General features: G+C 40.7%; 7 protein-coding genes and 1 non-coding gene across 8 annotated transcripts; 7 read left to right on the top strand and 1 right to left on the bottom strand.

Moving 5' to 3' along the window:
• Window positions 1-29: 29 nt before the first annotated feature.
• Window positions 30-4,262, top strand: MSB1 (Msb1p; the record flags this gene model as incomplete). The annotated part of the gene is made up of 1 exon (XM_037290166.1): window positions 30-4,262. One exon carries the CDS (start codon window positions 30-32, stop codon window positions 4,260-4,262), a length of 4,233 nt encoding a protein of 1,410 aa, XP_037146061.1.
• A 207-nt stretch (window positions 4,263-4,469) lies between these two features.
• Window positions 4,470-4,853, top strand: IES4 (Ies4p; the record flags this gene model as incomplete). Its single annotated transcript, XM_037290165.1, has 1 exon — window positions 4,470-4,853. The coding sequence occupies one exon, from the start codon at window positions 4,470-4,472 to the stop codon at window positions 4,851-4,853; it is 384 nt and encodes a 127-aa protein (XP_037146060.1).
• Window positions 4,854-5,905: 1,052 nt separating this feature from the next.
• Window positions 5,906-7,252, top strand: HG535_0G02180 (glycoside hydrolase family 5 protein; the record flags this gene model as incomplete). Its single annotated transcript, XM_037290164.1, has 1 exon — window positions 5,906-7,252. The coding sequence occupies one exon, from the start codon at window positions 5,906-5,908 to the stop codon at window positions 7,250-7,252; it is 1,347 nt and encodes a 448-aa protein (XP_037146059.1).
• A 293-nt stretch (window positions 7,253-7,545) lies between these two features.
• ULS1 (translocase ULS1) lies at window positions 7,546-11,487 on the top strand (the record flags this gene model as incomplete). The annotated part of the gene is made up of 1 exon (XM_037290163.1): window positions 7,546-11,487. One exon carries the CDS (start codon window positions 7,546-7,548, stop codon window positions 11,485-11,487), a length of 3,942 nt encoding a protein of 1,313 aa, XP_037146058.1.
• Window positions 11,488-11,756: 269 nt separating this feature from the next.
• HRI1 (Hri1p) lies at window positions 11,757-12,479 on the top strand (the record flags this gene model as incomplete). Its single annotated transcript, XM_037290162.1, has 1 exon — window positions 11,757-12,479. One exon carries the CDS (start codon window positions 11,757-11,759, stop codon window positions 12,477-12,479), a length of 723 nt encoding a protein of 240 aa, XP_037146057.1.
• Window positions 12,480-14,412: 1,933 nt separating this feature from the next.
• Window positions 14,413-14,484, top strand: HG535_0Gtrna10E. Its single transcript has one exon. It is a non-coding gene; the product is annotated as a tRNA-Glu (tRNA).
• A 367-nt stretch (window positions 14,485-14,851) lies between these two features.
• Window positions 14,852-15,262, top strand: HG535_0G02150 (cornichon family protein; the record flags this gene model as incomplete). Its single annotated transcript, XM_037290161.1, has 1 exon — window positions 14,852-15,262. The coding sequence occupies one exon, from the start codon at window positions 14,852-14,854 to the stop codon at window positions 15,260-15,262; it is 411 nt and encodes a 136-aa protein (XP_037146056.1).
• Window positions 15,263-15,322: 60 nt separating this feature from the next.
• AME1 (Ame1p) lies at window positions 15,323-16,267 on the bottom strand (the record flags this gene model as incomplete). The annotated part of the gene is made up of 1 exon (XM_037290160.1): window positions 15,323-16,267. One exon carries the CDS (start codon window positions 16,265-16,267, stop codon window positions 15,323-15,325), a length of 945 nt encoding a protein of 314 aa, XP_037146055.1.
• Between the last annotated feature and the right edge of the window lie 333 nt (window positions 16,268-16,600).

The raw sequence follows: 16,600 nt of genomic DNA, 5'->3' as shown, positions 1-16,600 counted from the left end.
CATAAAAAGACCATTGGTTGAATCAGTAGATGGGTTCTATCATCATGGATGTTACTTCCAAACCACTACCTATACCTCCAAGTAATTTTATAGAGAAACAAGCTTCAACAGCGAATTCAAGAGTACAGTATCAAAAAACGAACGAGATGGCCATCGAGACTAATCGGCGACAACCATCACCTTCAAATGCTAGCAACGATAGCGATGATGAAGAAGACTTCGAATTTTTTCATGAGTTTGAAAGAGAAAAGGTTAAGGTTACTATCCACTTCATAACTGCAGAATTAAAGGAAAGAGGCATAGCTGTCGAATATGTAATGATACCCTTCCGACCTCATCAAACGAACGAAAAGCTATTGAAATTCCTAAACGCAATTTTTCCAATGGGAAATGGTCAGGCTGTTTCCGAGAACCTGCAGGTTAAAATCATGGCAAAAACAGAACCACTGACGTTATTTCAAGCTCTCAAGTATATTTGGTGTAGGCTTCCCGATCAAGAAGTTATTGGATGGAAATCATATCTAGAGTTTAAGATCAGAGAGCAAGCGAAAGATTATCCCAAGAAAGCATTCTTGGAAATTATGCCGCAATGTTTATCTTCAGCCAGTCATGCATCTATTGTCTACGATTTTTTTGACCTTATCATCACAATGGCCTCGAACTCCAAAAAGAATAAGATGAGCGCTAGGAAGATATCAAAGATGTGTGCTGTCTGGGCTTTTGGAAAGCCGGTGAAAAATTCTGGTATGCTTGACTATGATTTTACAGATGCTTCGCCATATCCAAATAATTCTTTTTGTGATGGATTGAATCAATGGATTCCTGGAACAGATGCGATCTTTCATCTTTTACTTGCCTTTTTGAAAAGTTTCGTTCCTCAAGATTTAGAGAGTGCTCAACTTCCTATTGCACTGAAAAGCCTTCTTTTTAATAATGATTATCCACCCAAACAATCAACAGCGTATTCTTCAGAGACTATTTTAACGATACCTTTAGTAACTTTACGAACAGACAGATTTTCAAGAAAACCATGGGAGATGTTAGAGCGTTGCAATGAAAAGCTTGATTTTACAAACCACGAAGCTTTTGAAGCTCGTGAGGATTATGCGTTACTCAAATCATTATTTAAAAAGAAGAATAACGTGGAAGGCATAAGTCGCAAAATGTCACAGGAATCAAAAAGATTAATGAAATCAATGGCAACCAAACATTCCACGTTTCAAGCGGGGTGGGCTGTTAGAAAATGTTTGCCAAATGCAAGCCACCTTGAAGAGGAAGTCGAAGTCAAACGAGTTGAAATTGATGATTACTTTATATGGGCTTGGTTGTCGACCTTATCTTACGAGCAAACATCAGAAAAAAAGAAGTTGTTTGGCAGATCCTTAATTCTCGAATTTGAGTTTGATGGATTCAAAAAGTGGGTGCTCTTCGAAGAGTGTGATATAACCATAGAGAGTAAAAAAATGCAAGATGCCAAAGATAACCAAATAGCGATAAATGCTTCTGAAGAAGTAAATAAAACTGAAAACTCCGTAACCAAACCTCGTGATATAACACCAACATATGAAAAGTTTCAACAGGCATCCGCAGTCTCATCATCCTCAGATGAAAAGACCTATCATACCGTAATCAGTAAGGATACCATTGGTAAGAAGAAAGACAAAAATAACGTAAAATTGCATTCTATTGAGCAAAAAATATCCAAATGGAATCCTCTGAGTAAAGCTCATAAAAAAAATAGAAGTGACAGTTTCAATTCATCCGATTCCGATTTATCTAATAAAAAGCATTTACAAGCCAAGAAGAGATCCGCTTTGTTGGATAGCACGATCTTTCAGCTACCGGAACTGGATCCTGATGTTCAGGGATTCGAAGTAGAGTTTCCTGATCAAGACCTTGACAATGTATCAGTACAACAGCAATCATTACTTCCAATGAGGCGAACGCCGCCTGTAGAATTATCAGATTCTTTTCCAAAATCAAGCGGATCCTCTAAAGAGCAAGTGTCTCCTGTAAGATCTGCACTTACAAGTGAGTCCCCGACAGTGAAAGAAATACCAATATTGGAATATATGCCAAAAGATATACTCTTACCGCAAGATCTAGTAGCAGCTGAGGAGATTCCTCCGGACAGAGTTCAAGCACAGAAAGAATTACCTTTGCCAAGGCAACCTGGGCCTATTTCGAAAGATCCACTTCACGTAACGCAAGAATTGCCCTTACCAAAGCAACCTGAGCCTATTTCAAAAGAGCCATTTCATTTAACGGAAGAATTGCCCCTACCAAGGCATCCTGAGCCTATTCTAAGAGAGCCACTTCATTCAGCGAAAGAGTCGTCACCAAAGAAACCGGGGCCAGTTGCAAAGTTTATAACTCCTGAACGTAATAGGGAAACAGACAGACATAACGCAGAGGAACCGAACAATTTCACCAGGAAGCGATCGCCTATTGATGAATACCGCCCCTCAAGGGGGCAATTGCTTGACAGATCGCCAGTAACCGAAAGGCTGGGCACGAAGTACCAGCGTCAACCGGAGGTGGCACGCGCGCAGTTTTCTGAAGTCCCAGACAATTATATCAATGATCCTGGTCCTGGTCTAATAAGTCAGTACCAGGAGCACCATTCCCCAATGCCTGAACATAAACGTGAGAATTTTTCTCCCGAAAGAGAGCACTATCAAGGATCTCCTGTGGTAGATTATTCGAAACAATCGCCAGTAAGAATGCCAGCCACTGCACAACAATTTCAGGGTCATGCTTCACCGGTGTTCGAATCACGGCGGCAACCGGCTGAGTTTAAATCACCTAATCGAGCGGAACACCCCGGAATAGTGTCAGGAAACGTGCCACCAGAACAGTTTTCTCATCAAGCAGAAAGGCAATTGCCTCCAGGGCAATTTATTGATACAGGCTCATCCCAGGAACAAAACTTCGATAGCGGAAGTGAAGTAAGAATACACAATGAACAGCATTATTTAGCGATAGCCCAAGAATCTCAACCAGCCCCCCGAAATCAAGAGTTTCAATCCCCAGTAGAACATATACTATCAAAAGTGGGATCACTAGAACACAGTGTACAACCTGAAGCTCAACGTAATAGGTCGCCGCTTGATTCGCAGTATTTTGACGCTCGAAATCGCTTGCCCGTATCGATGGAATATGCTGGCAACGGTGATTCGAGAGAATTTGGTATTGAAGGAGCAAATCGGAAAGAGGGCACAATTGAGCAACTGAAAGACATGGTGGAAGAGATGATGTTCGAGGAAGCCAACAATGAACAGTTAATCAATGATGAGGGGTCAATGAGTCAAGAAAGTGCAACTTTTGAAAGTTTGACCAAGTTTGAGCTGTACAAACCATCAGCAATAAAGGAATCACGAGACAGCTTAGTACAGCCTTTAGATGTTCCAGAAGATGCTGCAGACGAACTTGTAGAACAGCCATTGCCACCGCAAAAAGAAGCACAACGGCCTCCTGAAAACACTCTACAGGTCCTTCCGCAAGTCGTTCTGCAGGACTCACAAGCATATCATCTGAGTCCCTCCGTTTCCGGCTACATTGCAACGGAAAGAAATCCGCAGCAAGAGAGGTATGCACATCAAGAGGCACCCCAAGATTATTCCCGGCGCCTGCCTCAAAACGTGCATCAGGCTATGCCACACGGTGTTTCCCAAGATATCCCAGCATATCGAGGTGCTCCTCCACGTGTGGCGCAACACGTTGCACAACACAACTTGCGAGGTGCTCCCCAGCCAATCCACCAGGAGCCGCCTCAACACTTTGCACAGAACGGTCAACCCGCAGTTCCTTATAGTGGCCCACACCGTGACGTCCGCTTCGGCGCACAGCCCGACATTACGAGACAGCCAATGCAAACCAGATCACCCCAAATGAATATACCTCCACAACGCTACCATGCCGCACACATACCCATGCAACAACCAAGACCGCACCATCCTTCACAGATACCCCAAGAAAGATACCATCAACAGAGACCAATGCATCCTCAAAGAATGTATCCCAGTCAACAACCGCCAATGAACCAGTACCCGAGGAATCCGAGACTGCCAAATCCTCCGCAACCACAGCTGCAACCGCACCCGCAAGTACTGCCGCCACCCTCAGCCAGCAGTAACCCCAGTATGAACATGTTCATACCCGGGGCACCCCAGGGAAATAAACTGCACGGCGGCGTTGTGAACAGGGGAAAAGACAGGAAGAACCTCTACAACAACATCCGAAATGGCAACTTTGGCATATAGTTCTGTCTAGCATATCCGTATATACATAGATTAGCCGCCCAGATGCCCGTTACCCGCACAACTGAAGATGCGTAATTTCAAAGCTTTTTCGGACGCTCCACCGAACTCTTTGGTTTAATAAGAGGTCTGGGCACACCAGAAGCTAACAACCCGAGTTGCTAAAGAAACAGCACCCCTTGCCACAATCCCAGCCCTCCCCCTAGCCACATGGTAGCAGCTGCCGTTCTAAAAGAAGAGCCCAAAAGTGCTGACCCCCATAGCACACCTGCTAATGGTGCCGCCAGCACGACTGCGACCCATGAGCCCACATCGCGCGACACGACAGCCACGGAAACTAACACCAAAGCTCAGAGGAAAGAGCGGGTAATCCCCTGGGAAGCTACTCACCAACAGGTGGACATCAAGACGTTCACAGGCTACGATTTGAAACTGGATGGCTGGATTCGTCAAGACGTTTTGAACGAAAGAAGGCACAAAGCAGCGTCGCCGTCAGCTGCAGCCGCGGTTGCAGATCCTATTCCCGCTGACGAAGTCGACGACGAGGACGACGACGGGGACAACGAGGATGAAGGTGATGGCGACGAGGAATGAAAACTAGGAAACAGAAGTCGACACCCACACCCACGCGCTCGAACGCCAAGCGTCCGGACCAGAACGTCACGCGTGTCGCGTCGCGACGCGCTAAAAACATCATTCGGACATATAGGAAGGTGTGGCTTACGAAGCGCGTCCGCGTGCTCGTCTAAAACGATCTGTCCACCACCAGGTCCTTTTCCGCGCGTCCCGCCCTGCGTGCTGCACAGCGATCCGCATCCGGAGTGATCTGTGGCGCGCAGCCCGCGTTTCGTGTGTTTTTGGGGCGTAATTCGAAGGGCTGGCTGAAACGGACGCGTCAGCGTGTTCGACACCTGTTGCGGCGAGTTTATAGTGGCAACTCAGCCAAGTTACGATCAAGATCCCAGCTGCTCTCGAACAGGAAATCGAAGAGAGACTCGTGAGGGAATCGACATCAACGACCAGAAGGGTTTCGGTGCAAATTACAATACGAATTGCTAGCTCCCAATTACCAATGACGAGTTACAAGACTGGTCACAATGCAAGTGCCAGATCGGGGCTCCGGCACATCGTCGTTGGATGCACCGTCTCGCAGTGGTTGTCGTGGATTCTCTTGTAGTAGTCTTGTGTCTGCGTGGGAAGGAATGTTTCATTGCTTGTACGAACTACGTCAGCTCCACATGCTCGGAACGATCAATAAGTAGAAGCCCAGCAACGGGGACGCGAGGACTTCTCTTACTCGTGGGCAGGACGTTCTTTTTCGCTGTCAGCTCATTTCTTGATCGTATTCTGTGTGTAGCTGTTTGACTCGTTTTTCCTTTTTGTGTTTCCCTGACGGTTGTCGCATATGCGTGGAATGGCTATAAATAAGTTGTATATCAGTACTTAATGTTTAGAGGATCGGGTGTGGTCTGTCGTGGAAGTTCGTTCTGTGGATTGTGCGGTTTACTATTGTGCGGTTTACTATTGTGCCTAATTGTATCTTATTGCTTGATTGCCCGCTATTCTTTTCTGAATCTAACAAGAAAGAACAGTCGAGCTAGTTGCGTGGTGCCTTCTTCTTTATATTCAATCGTTTTTTTCTCACAATGCTGCTACGTTCGTTGATACTGGGACTGGTTGCTTCGTCGGTGAGACTGGCTGTGTCATCTCCGGTTCCACCTCAAGGTCCCGGTTCGATCCAATTTCTCACACCCGAGCTGAGCTCAGGTCCTATCCAAAAAAGATACTACGACTATGGCAACTCGGAGCCTGTGCGTGGTGTGAATATCGGTGGATGGTTGTTGCTTGAGCCATTCATCACGCCAAGTCTTTTCGAGTCGTTCAGAACAAACCCCAATAACGATGATGGTATTCCGGTAGATGAGTACCATTTCACGCAAACGTTGGGTCAGGAAGTCGCGTCCAGTCGGTTGGAAGCCCATTGGAGCAGTTTCTACACGGAACAAGACTTTCAGGACATCGCTGAGTTGGGCTTCAATCTGGTCAGAATTCCAATAGGTTACTGGGCATTCCAGACTCTAGATAACGACCCATACGTCCGTGGCAATCAGGAACAGTACCTGGATAAGGCTATTGAGTGGTCCGCTAAATACGGTTTGAAGGTTTGGGTTGACTTACATGGGGCTGCAGGGTCTCAAAACGGCTTCGACAACTCTGGTTTGAGGGACGCTTGGTATTTCTTAGAGGATTCAAACTTAAAGGTTACTTACAGCGTTCTACAGTATATGTTGGAAAAATATTCTCGTGACGAGTATTTAGATACAGTTACTGGTATCGAACTGATAAATGAGCCTTTAGGACCTGTGTTGGACATGGATAAGTTGAAAAATGACTTCTTACTACCAGCATACAATTATTTGAGGAACACTTTGCAAAGAAATCAAATTGTTATTCTTCATGATGCCTTCCAACAAGGACACTATTGGGATGATTTCTTAACCTCAACAGATAACTTTTGGGGTGTCTTACTTGATCACCATCATTACAGAATTTTCGAAAATGGTGAATTACAAAGTTCTATTGATCAACATGTTCAAGCTGCCTGTAATTGGGGATTTGACACGATAACTGAAGCTCACTGGACAGTTTGTGGTGAATTTTCTGCTGCTTTAACAGATTGTGCTAAATGGCTAAATGGTGTTGGCTACGGTGCTCGTTATGATGGTACTTTCTTCAAGGAACAAGAAACTTCATCTTTCATTGGATCCTGTCAAAGTATTGACGATATAAATTCTTGGTCTGACGAAAAGAAGGAAAACACAAGGAAATTTGTGGAAGCTCAGTTAGATGCTTTTGAAATGAGAAATGGTTGGATTATTTGGACTTATAAAACAGAGTCTTCAATCGAATGGGATGTTCAAAGATTGGTTTACAATGGTCTTTTCCCACAACCAATAACGGACAGAAAATATCCTGGTCAATGTCAAAAATGATTTTACTGACGTTCAAGGTGAAATAAATTTTTACCCTTTCCCTTTAGTTCTTTTCAATTGAAATATATTAATATACATATATATTTTCACTATAATTATATATCTCAACGTTTCTAAATAAATAAAATACTCGGTTAATTTTTCTCTTGGATTATTTTCTTAACACAATTCGCATTAAAATAATTCGTTCGCGCGTCTCAACTCTGTTTGATAATAATGATGACTGCACATCACATATCTGAGGAATATTTCACAAACGATAGCACAATAGTTGTCTGAAAGAGAGCTGGTAAATGTCTGTCATGAATGAGGTTCAGACTATTGATTTAACTCTGAGTGATTCAGAAACAGATAGGAATGAAAATCTGTCTCCGAATGTGAGCAATAGTTTTAAGGATTCGCATATCAAACCTGTACCGACAACGATGATGGTGATGCGATACAATGACAATGATAATAACAGTGATGATAATAACATTAATGATCAAGATTATGACAAGGATTCTAAAATAGTTGAGCAGTTTCACGATAGCTCTCCTTTGAAAGTGTCAACACAAGATACTGCTATTGGTAATAAAAGAAATTTGAATGAACTTGACGACTTCGATTTTGAACATGGAAATGAACAAGAGACAGATCATCAAGCTATCAAGCGAATAGATTTAGATCAACAGGACAACTATAAGGCTTCTGTTACGCCCGAGATTATTGATATATCTGATGAAAATGATATCTCTTATGAGGAGTCGGATTTGATTGTTGAACCTTCTGAAAGAAACGTCCAGTCCAGATACGAATTGTTACAACGCCACTTGATGGATAAAGAAACTGCTTTCAAAAATAACATTCTATCTTTAGAGACTAACTCCCGAATATTGAAGAGAAAATTAGAGAAAAGGGGCAAAGAAGTTATAGACGCTGAAAGGAAATTGAATCTTCTAAAAAGGACGAATTCAAATTCAAACTCAAGACACAACGATAATGAAAGGGTTTTGAGTGCAGCACAGAGAATATTAGCAGATGAAGCAAGTGTTGATATTCGAAGGTTGAAATCCAAAATGGAAAATACAAATTTGAAATTAAACAGTGTAAGGAGTAGATTGGAAAATCAGATCGGTCAATTTGATAACTTTATGATTGATAAAGGTAAAAAAATGAGACAATATTCAATTGAAATTCAAAATGCAAACAGTGATAGTGAATCTAATGCAAGAATTGCACAAAGAAATGACTTACTACGACAAAAACAAAGATTACAATTAATGTTAGATGACGGGTCTGTAACTTCTGATACATTCGTTTCGATCAACAATACCATAAACAAAAAGTTGGATGCTTTAGCTGCTCAAACTAATAAATCAAATAACAACTTAATGCCAGAACAAAGACAAGAGGTGAATAATAGGAACTTATTTGAAAAATGCATGGATACAGCTTACGACTTACTGATGAAGAATACAGCACGAACCGAAAGCGATAAACGAACACTCTCTCAACAGTTGGACATTATTAAAAGATATAGGAGAAATTTCGAATTAGGTTATACCTGCAACATTGCGTGGAGAAATGAATGCCGAGAAGCAGCAGAGACTCTTTTCAAGAACGGTTTTAAAATGCCACTAATTTATGAAACTTTACAAGATTATGGTATTCAATATCGGGATAATTCGTTATTGTCTACTGATAGGAGGTCACAGTATTTCAAGAGCTTGGAAGTTGCTCGCAGACTGGTTAATGATTCAAATAGAAGTCCTGAAGTAAAGTCAACAATTTTAAACAATCTAAGTGTCTTACAAAGTTTGAGGCAGTGCATTGATTCTGGCTTGCCTCCAACGGCAAATATAAAGGAAAAGTGTTCTGATGCTGTAATTTTTCTAATGGAACAGGGCTTAAAAATGGATAAACTTTATGAAAATATCAAGAGGTACAATATATTGACTGAGAGAAAAGAATTTAACCTATCACAAGAGTCTAGTAGCATGCCGTCTTTTAATCACTTTGGAACTTCCGATATAAATCAGATTCCTTTGAAAATTGAATCAATGAATGCTATAAATAGTAATTCGTATGAAAACAGTATAAATGTTGCTAATATACATGCAGCAGAGGATCAGGAACATATTCGTGCCTTATTGGAGAACGTAAAACAGGACGAATCAGAAATTGAAGGTGAAACATTGACACCAGAAGATTTAACAGTCAACCTTATGAAACACCAACGTGTCGGATTGAAATGGCTATGCAACGTGGAAAAATCTAGGAAAAAAGGTGGTATTTTAGCCGACGACATGGGTCTTGGTAAAACGGTTCAAGCTATAGCGCTAATCCTTGCTAATAAATCTGGGAATTTTCAATGTAAAACAACGCTAATTGTCGGTCCTGTCTCCATTTTAAGATCATGGCAAGGTGAAATAGAAACGAAGGTAAAGAGACGTGCAAATATGCGATGCCTCATATATGGCGGATCTAATGGTATGAAAGTTAAGCATTGGCGGGATTTGGCAAGATACGATGCTATCATGATTTCTTACCAAACCTTGGCTATCGAGTACAAAAAGCATTGGCCGGCAAAGCTCGAGGGAGATCAAGCCAACAATTTGCCTCCCGTTCCGCAACTTACTGCATTGAACTCTTTGAAAGAGTCAAATGAGTATTGGTCACCTTTTTATTCGGATGAAGCAAATTTTTACAGAGTTATACTAGATGAAGGACAGAATATTAAGAATAAGAATACCCAAGCTGCTAAAGCTTGTTGCTCTTTGAATGCGACATATAGATGGGTTTTGTCTGGTACTCCAATTCAAAATAATATGACTGAGTTGTATTCGTTGATCAGATTCCTTAGAATACCTCCTTATCATAGGGAAGAGAGATTCAGCGCAGATATTGGTAGAAAATTGAAAAATACGGACAATCTCAGTGAAGATCGTAAAAATGCTTTTAAGAAGGTAAGAGTTCTATTAAAGGCTATTATGCTTCGTCGCACGAAGAATGACAAAATCAATGGAGAGCCTATTCTTGAATTACCCCCAAAACATGTCGAAGTTGTTGAAGCACAGTTGGAAGGTGAAGAATTGCAATTCTATACTGATCTCGAAAATAAGAATAAACAACTTGTTAAAAAATTATTGCAGAGGAGAGCGAAGGGAAATTACTCAAGCGTTCTAACACTCTTATTGCGTTTGAGACAAGCATGCTGCCATTCCGAACTTGTTTTGATCGGTGAGAAAAAAGCTGAATCGAAAAAGGTTGTTAACGGTAAGAGTTTTGAAAATGACTGGCTTAGATTGTACCATAGAGTCCGACAAATGACACCGGAACAACATGAATTAGTATCAGCGTCCTCGGACAGCATGATTTGTTCTTGGTGCATGGAACAACTAGAACCTGAATCCACTTGTATTATGACAGGTTGTGGGCATTTAATATGTGAGACGTGCGTTGATCCTTTTGCAGAAGAAGCTGCTAATATGCCTGGAAGCAAGACAGATGCAAAAGGAATTCCATACCTGCCTTGTCCTAAATGCAATAGGTTGACAAAGGAAAATGAGATAGTTACATTGAGTCTGTATGACCAGGTAGTCACTCAAAATTTCTCGCAGCAACAATTAAATGCAGAATACCAGAATGAAATGGAGCGTCAAAAAAGAAGAGCGGCAGAAAATAGATATACCCCTGACACCGAGAAACTTGAAACGTCAACAAAGATGCGTCAATGTATGGATGTGATAAGAAATGTCATGAATGAGTCTGATACCGACAAGATATTGGTTTTCTCTCAATTCACAGGATTCTTTGATTTGCTCGAGCATTTTTTGCAAAGAGATATGAAAGTCAAATTTTTGAGATATACAGGCGCCATGGATGCGCAAAGCAGATCTGATGTGATAAACCAATTTTATCGCGAGAAAGACAGGAGAGTTCTTTTGATTTCGACAAAAGCTGGAAACGCAGGTTTAACTCTAACTTGCGCAAATCATGTTATTATAGTGGACCCGTTCTGGAACCCGTATGTGGAAGATCAAGCCCAGGATCGTTGTTATAGAATTAGTCAAACAAAGGAAGTTCATGTTAAGAGGTTATTCATTAAAAACAGTGTAGAGGACAGGATTGCTGAGTTGCAGAAAAGGAAAAGGGAAATGGTGGACGCAGCTATGGATCCAAGTAAGATGGATGGAATTAATAAATTGGGTGCTCGAGAACTGGGGTTTTTATTTGGATTGAATACCTTATAAATTTAAGTAATGTATGTATGGCCCATTGTAGCTTTAATGGCTAATTTAAATGACGAAAGATATGATATGAATGATACCCTTTTTTTATGTTTTGTTCGTAATTGATTAAAAACGTTTTTAAATTCGATACCTTTTTCATACAATGAGACATTTTTAATACATAAAAAATGCAACCAAACTAATTTTGTATTTAAAGAAATCAAACTCCCTAAATAAGAACTGCATTTTCTTGGAGAAAATAGGGCAACAATTATACTCTGCTTTCTACAATGCCTGCCTTATTGAAAAGAGCTTTGTTTCAAGTCAATGACACCCCTAATGAAAGAACTTCAGCCTTATCCTCTGTGTCTAACGATGGCCATTATATCTCGATAAGAGCCTTCGTTAAACCAAGATCTCAGGCTGAGGAACAATTTCCTTTTGAATGGGCTTTCGCTGGCACCAACAAGGATATCAATGTGACCAAAGTGAAAGACGGAGTTGTTAAACAAGATTTCAATTTTGGATTTGACGTCAACGTCTATCTAAATATCCCTAACACCCATCGCGGTACAGTTCAAACCGTTTGGACGAATTGGGATTCTGGTTGTATCGCAGAGCATGGTACTGTGTACCCAGGTGGCTCAGATCAGCCGGGTGTCAAATTTTTTGAATTATGGCAGCCGGTCGATCCTTCCAAGGAAGACTTGGTTATGGTGTCATCAAACACCGATACTGGGAAATCTATTGTGTTCAAGACGGATAGCAGCAGCTTTCAAGGGCTTTTCATTATCACAGGCGAATGGAGTCAAGGTTACCTCGCCAAAAGCGGTGAGAGCACTCTCAAGGGATTGAACTTCATTAGAACAGTTGAAAAATCGCAAAAGGTCGAGACATTATTTCAGTACGGTGTTGATTCTGAGAAATTTCCATCCCCAACTTCAAGCGTTACGAAAGGTGATATTGTCGATAGCAACGGCATTAAATGGGAGGTGATAGAAGCATATCAATAAAAGGCGTATGCAGATATATATACTATATAGATCGTATCGCTAAAAATAATGAAGCTTACGCCGGTACCCTTTAAAATTGAAAAGAAAAGATTTGGTATGACTGCATGCTTGCTCATACCTATATATTTGTGAACGGCATATGCCATAATTATCGTTTCAGCCACCACACAGTGACATATATTATTCAGGTGCGAGAGAGAACCTTCAACTCACGGTCGCCGCCAGATCTTTCTTGAAGGAAAAGGAAATGCATTTTTTCCTATATTATCGGTGATTACTCGTCGCAATGGCCGTAGGATTTTACTCCTCAGTAGTTGTTCCTGATACATGCTAGGAACCAAAAGTGGTGACATCCGAAGGCTGATTACAGTGAAAGTTAAAGTTGAGAATTTTGCTTTCTTTTACTAGAGACTTGACATCCAATTAGACAAGATTCCTCGTCTTTGACCTTCATTGAAAAGGGACATGTTGAATATCGAAGTGACCTTGACTTAGCTAGTGCACTTGAGTGGGCTTGCAGCCTCTCACCAACATGTCTGCCTCAAAGGCATTGAACTTTGCCATCGTGCAGTTTTTCTGCTGTCCTTACGACACGCCAGTGCGCAGTGTCAGCAAATGATATTTTTGTATCTTCTCGCCTTTTTAAACAGCAGTACAATTGGCTAGAGGCGAAGTTATTGAGAGAATATATACTTATTGGACTTGTTGAACTTCACTTCATTAGGCATTGATAATAGAACAGTGGGGTCACCTACAAAGGTACATATGTCCTCGTTCACCATACCCTAAAATTCAATTTCTTTTGAGAGTGGGCTAACTTGGGAGTTAGCGATATTAGCTTGCTCAGACATCGATTATAGTATTGATGTTCGCTTGCAGAGACATATGGGTCCTTAATTTCCTATATCATAGAATGAAATAAAAACTGGATGAGATGAGGTAGGAGATCAGGAAGAGACGTTGCTATTCATACCTGACATTCTGCACCTCTTGAACCATAACCAGGATACTGGACGAAGTATTTTCACCCTAAGCAGTGAATAGTTCGTGTTGTCATGACGCTGTATTTCTGGTCTCCCAGAGTTTATGGCGCAGCTCGTTATTCCTTATTTCATGCCGTAAATTCCCAGTAGCCAGATTCCCAAATTGTAGGCTACTCGCGATAGAAAATCAGCAAACGACTCTCTAGAATCAATTGATATTCTGTCAAGACTTCACCACAGTTCATTTCTTTCGCAATGTCACTGTGAAAGTTTCATCTTCAATTCTTCCAGACTCTATACTTAATATCTCTTGTTCATATCACAATATCAATCAGCGTTCCTATAATCAATCTGTACTTCGGCAAGTTTCATCTTTGATTCCCTCATGTCGTCTTTTTGGAGTATATTGTTTAAATCATAATGTCAATCATAATAAATCAGTATTTCTATGATCAAGTTGTGTTTCAAACAAGTCAACTCTTTCAATATATTATCGATATCTGCTTCGGAAACGCATGGTTAGATATAAAGGCGATGACAACGTATTCTTCCATTTACCAGTAACCGCTAACCGACTACTTTACAGTGTCGTTGTATTCTTTCGTTGAGCTTTAATTCAATTAATTGAATAATCTTTAGATAACTGTTCGCTGCTATCCTAGTGTTTATCTCAAGTAGTACTCCTGTGTCGACTTTCCTCTGTTTGTAATAAACTAAAGGAGTAACATCTTATGGTAATATATAGCATTATCTAACTAAATTCTTCTATATTCCTTTCATTTCAAAGTATTAGTAGTAGCTAATATCTAATAGCCGCTGATCTCCTTTATAGCTGTAATGTTACATTTATCACGCACTACGATAATTACGATTAATATATCACTTCCTCACGCGCTCTTTCTATTTTGACTGACAGCAAAACCCAAACTTTTCCATCATCTAAATTGCTATCCGATGTAGTGTAACGGCTATCACACCTCGCTTTCACCGTGGAGACCGGGGTTCGACTCCCCGCATCGGAGTATTTTAAGGACTATTCCTTTATTTTTTACTCCAATCACTGACTATAACATAATTTTACTGTAATTGACCCAATCTCAGACTAACACCGGTGAATCTGCTCTCAATACTGCAGCGGTATGCCTGCAAGGCATCCGTTAATATCTAGCATGTTATATCCATTATTGCAATTTCATATCTTCCGAATCACGTATAACGACGGTATAAAATTTTTATATTTTCGTTCTGTTCGTCCCGCTTTGAATTCTAGAATTGATTATCGGCTGGGAAATAAAGGAGCATTGTATGAATATTTTCAATTTTGAATTTTAAAATAGTATTTCTCTTGTGATATCATTACATAAGTATACCTGAAGTTATTTCTATACAATGGGTGCGTGGCTTTTTATCCTTGCGGTTATAGTTAACTGTATCAACCTTTTTGGTCAAGTCCATTTTACTATATTGTACGCCGATTTGGAGGCTGATTATATCAATCCGATCGAGTTATGTTCGAAAGTTAACAGCTTGATCACACCGGAGGCTATTTTGCACGGTGTTTTGACAACACTTTTCTTATTGAACGGATACTGGTTTGTGTTCTTACTCAACTTGCCCATATTTGCATACAATGCAAACAAAATCTACAAGAAGGTGCAACTTCTGGACGCAACGGAGATCTTCAGAACCTTGGGAAAACACAAGAGGGAAAGTTTTTTGAAATTAGGATTTTACCTACTGATGTTCTTCTTTTACCTATACAGAATGATCATGGCTTTGATCGTTGAGAGTGGCGAATAGATTATATAAATATAGGTATATGTATATAAAATATGCAGCATGAAATATAATTATCAAACTTTACAATTCTTGGTGCGTTGATTCCATGCTTTTTAGCGTTTCGTTCATTCGTTCAATTTTGGTAGCTATTCCGCTATATGGGTTGATATTGTTACAAAACTCGTCGACTTTTGTCAAGGATGCAGCTGGCGGTATTGGAGAATGCCCGACTATGATCTCCGTCAGATCATTCAGTTTATCATTCAGCTCTACGCGGCCATCCAAAATTTCTGATTCCTGTTGTGCCTGGTACAACTCTCCTCCGCATTTCAGAGACTGTAGCTCTTTTCGTACAGCCACAAGTTGCTCGTTTAGGTCCTCTCGCACTGACACCAGCTGCCGGAGTTGGTAGCATAACTCGTTGTTAGACATATTTATATCGAGAATATCTTTGAAGTCCTTCACTAGTTGATCCAGAACTGTTTCAAAGATTCTAACGTCCAGCTTGTATAGCATTTTCAGCCTTCTTTCGCCTGTTTGCTCAAAAACGTTCATTGCCTGTGGTATAAGATCGTGTTGGAATAGGTTGGTAAACATCGATACCAATACATCGATAGATGTTATTGATGTGATGGAGGAGGAAAGCTGCCGTAATGGCATATCCTGGAAATTATAATACGCTGTTGATTCATCTATGTCATTGTAATTCTCGTGTGTGTTTACAGCTCCCTGTGCGTTCCCTTCTTCTTCCCCGAAATCATCGCCACCATTTTCTTGTATATCATCACTGTATATCTCGTATCGCAGTGGCTTCTCATCGGCCGGACCGTCCAGTTCCAACGGATCAGCATCTGGTACTTCGTTATCTGCAGGCTCGTAAACACTAGGTGCTATATCCGAAGGTGCATCTTGCATGGAAGGGCCTCTTATTACTAAATCATCGTCATCCGGGTCCAGTTTTCTCAGGTTACTACCTCTCTGTCTATAAAGCAACTTAATGCCTCTATCAGTAAGGTTGAAACTCATAAATAACCCTATGCCAGTGGGCTCAGATATAGATATATGTCTCTACATGTAGATTCAAGTTGTTTATTATTCGCGAATTTCAATACTCTTCATAATGATTCAGGACACACGTGAATATCACGCCATTCTTCTTAAATGGAAAGAAGTAACCATATAATAGTGGCAGACGCTCTTTTAATAATATACTGTCGATTCAGATGGATAAGATCTTTTCATGGAATATTGAATGGTTTTTCATTTATAGAGCCGTTCCATTTTTATTGCGTTTCAGGCAAATCCATTAGATTTTTGAACAAATTTTCTTAGCATTGAAAAAGGGAAATGGAAAAGGTA

This window comes from Zygotorulaspora mrakii, chromosome 7 (genome assembly GCF_013402915.1).
Source record: "Zygotorulaspora mrakii chromosome 7, complete sequence".
Classification (NCBI taxonomy): domain Eukaryota; kingdom Fungi; phylum Ascomycota; class Saccharomycetes; order Saccharomycetales; family Saccharomycetaceae; genus Zygotorulaspora; species Zygotorulaspora mrakii.
This window is presented reverse-complemented; position numbering and strand designations above follow the sequence as displayed.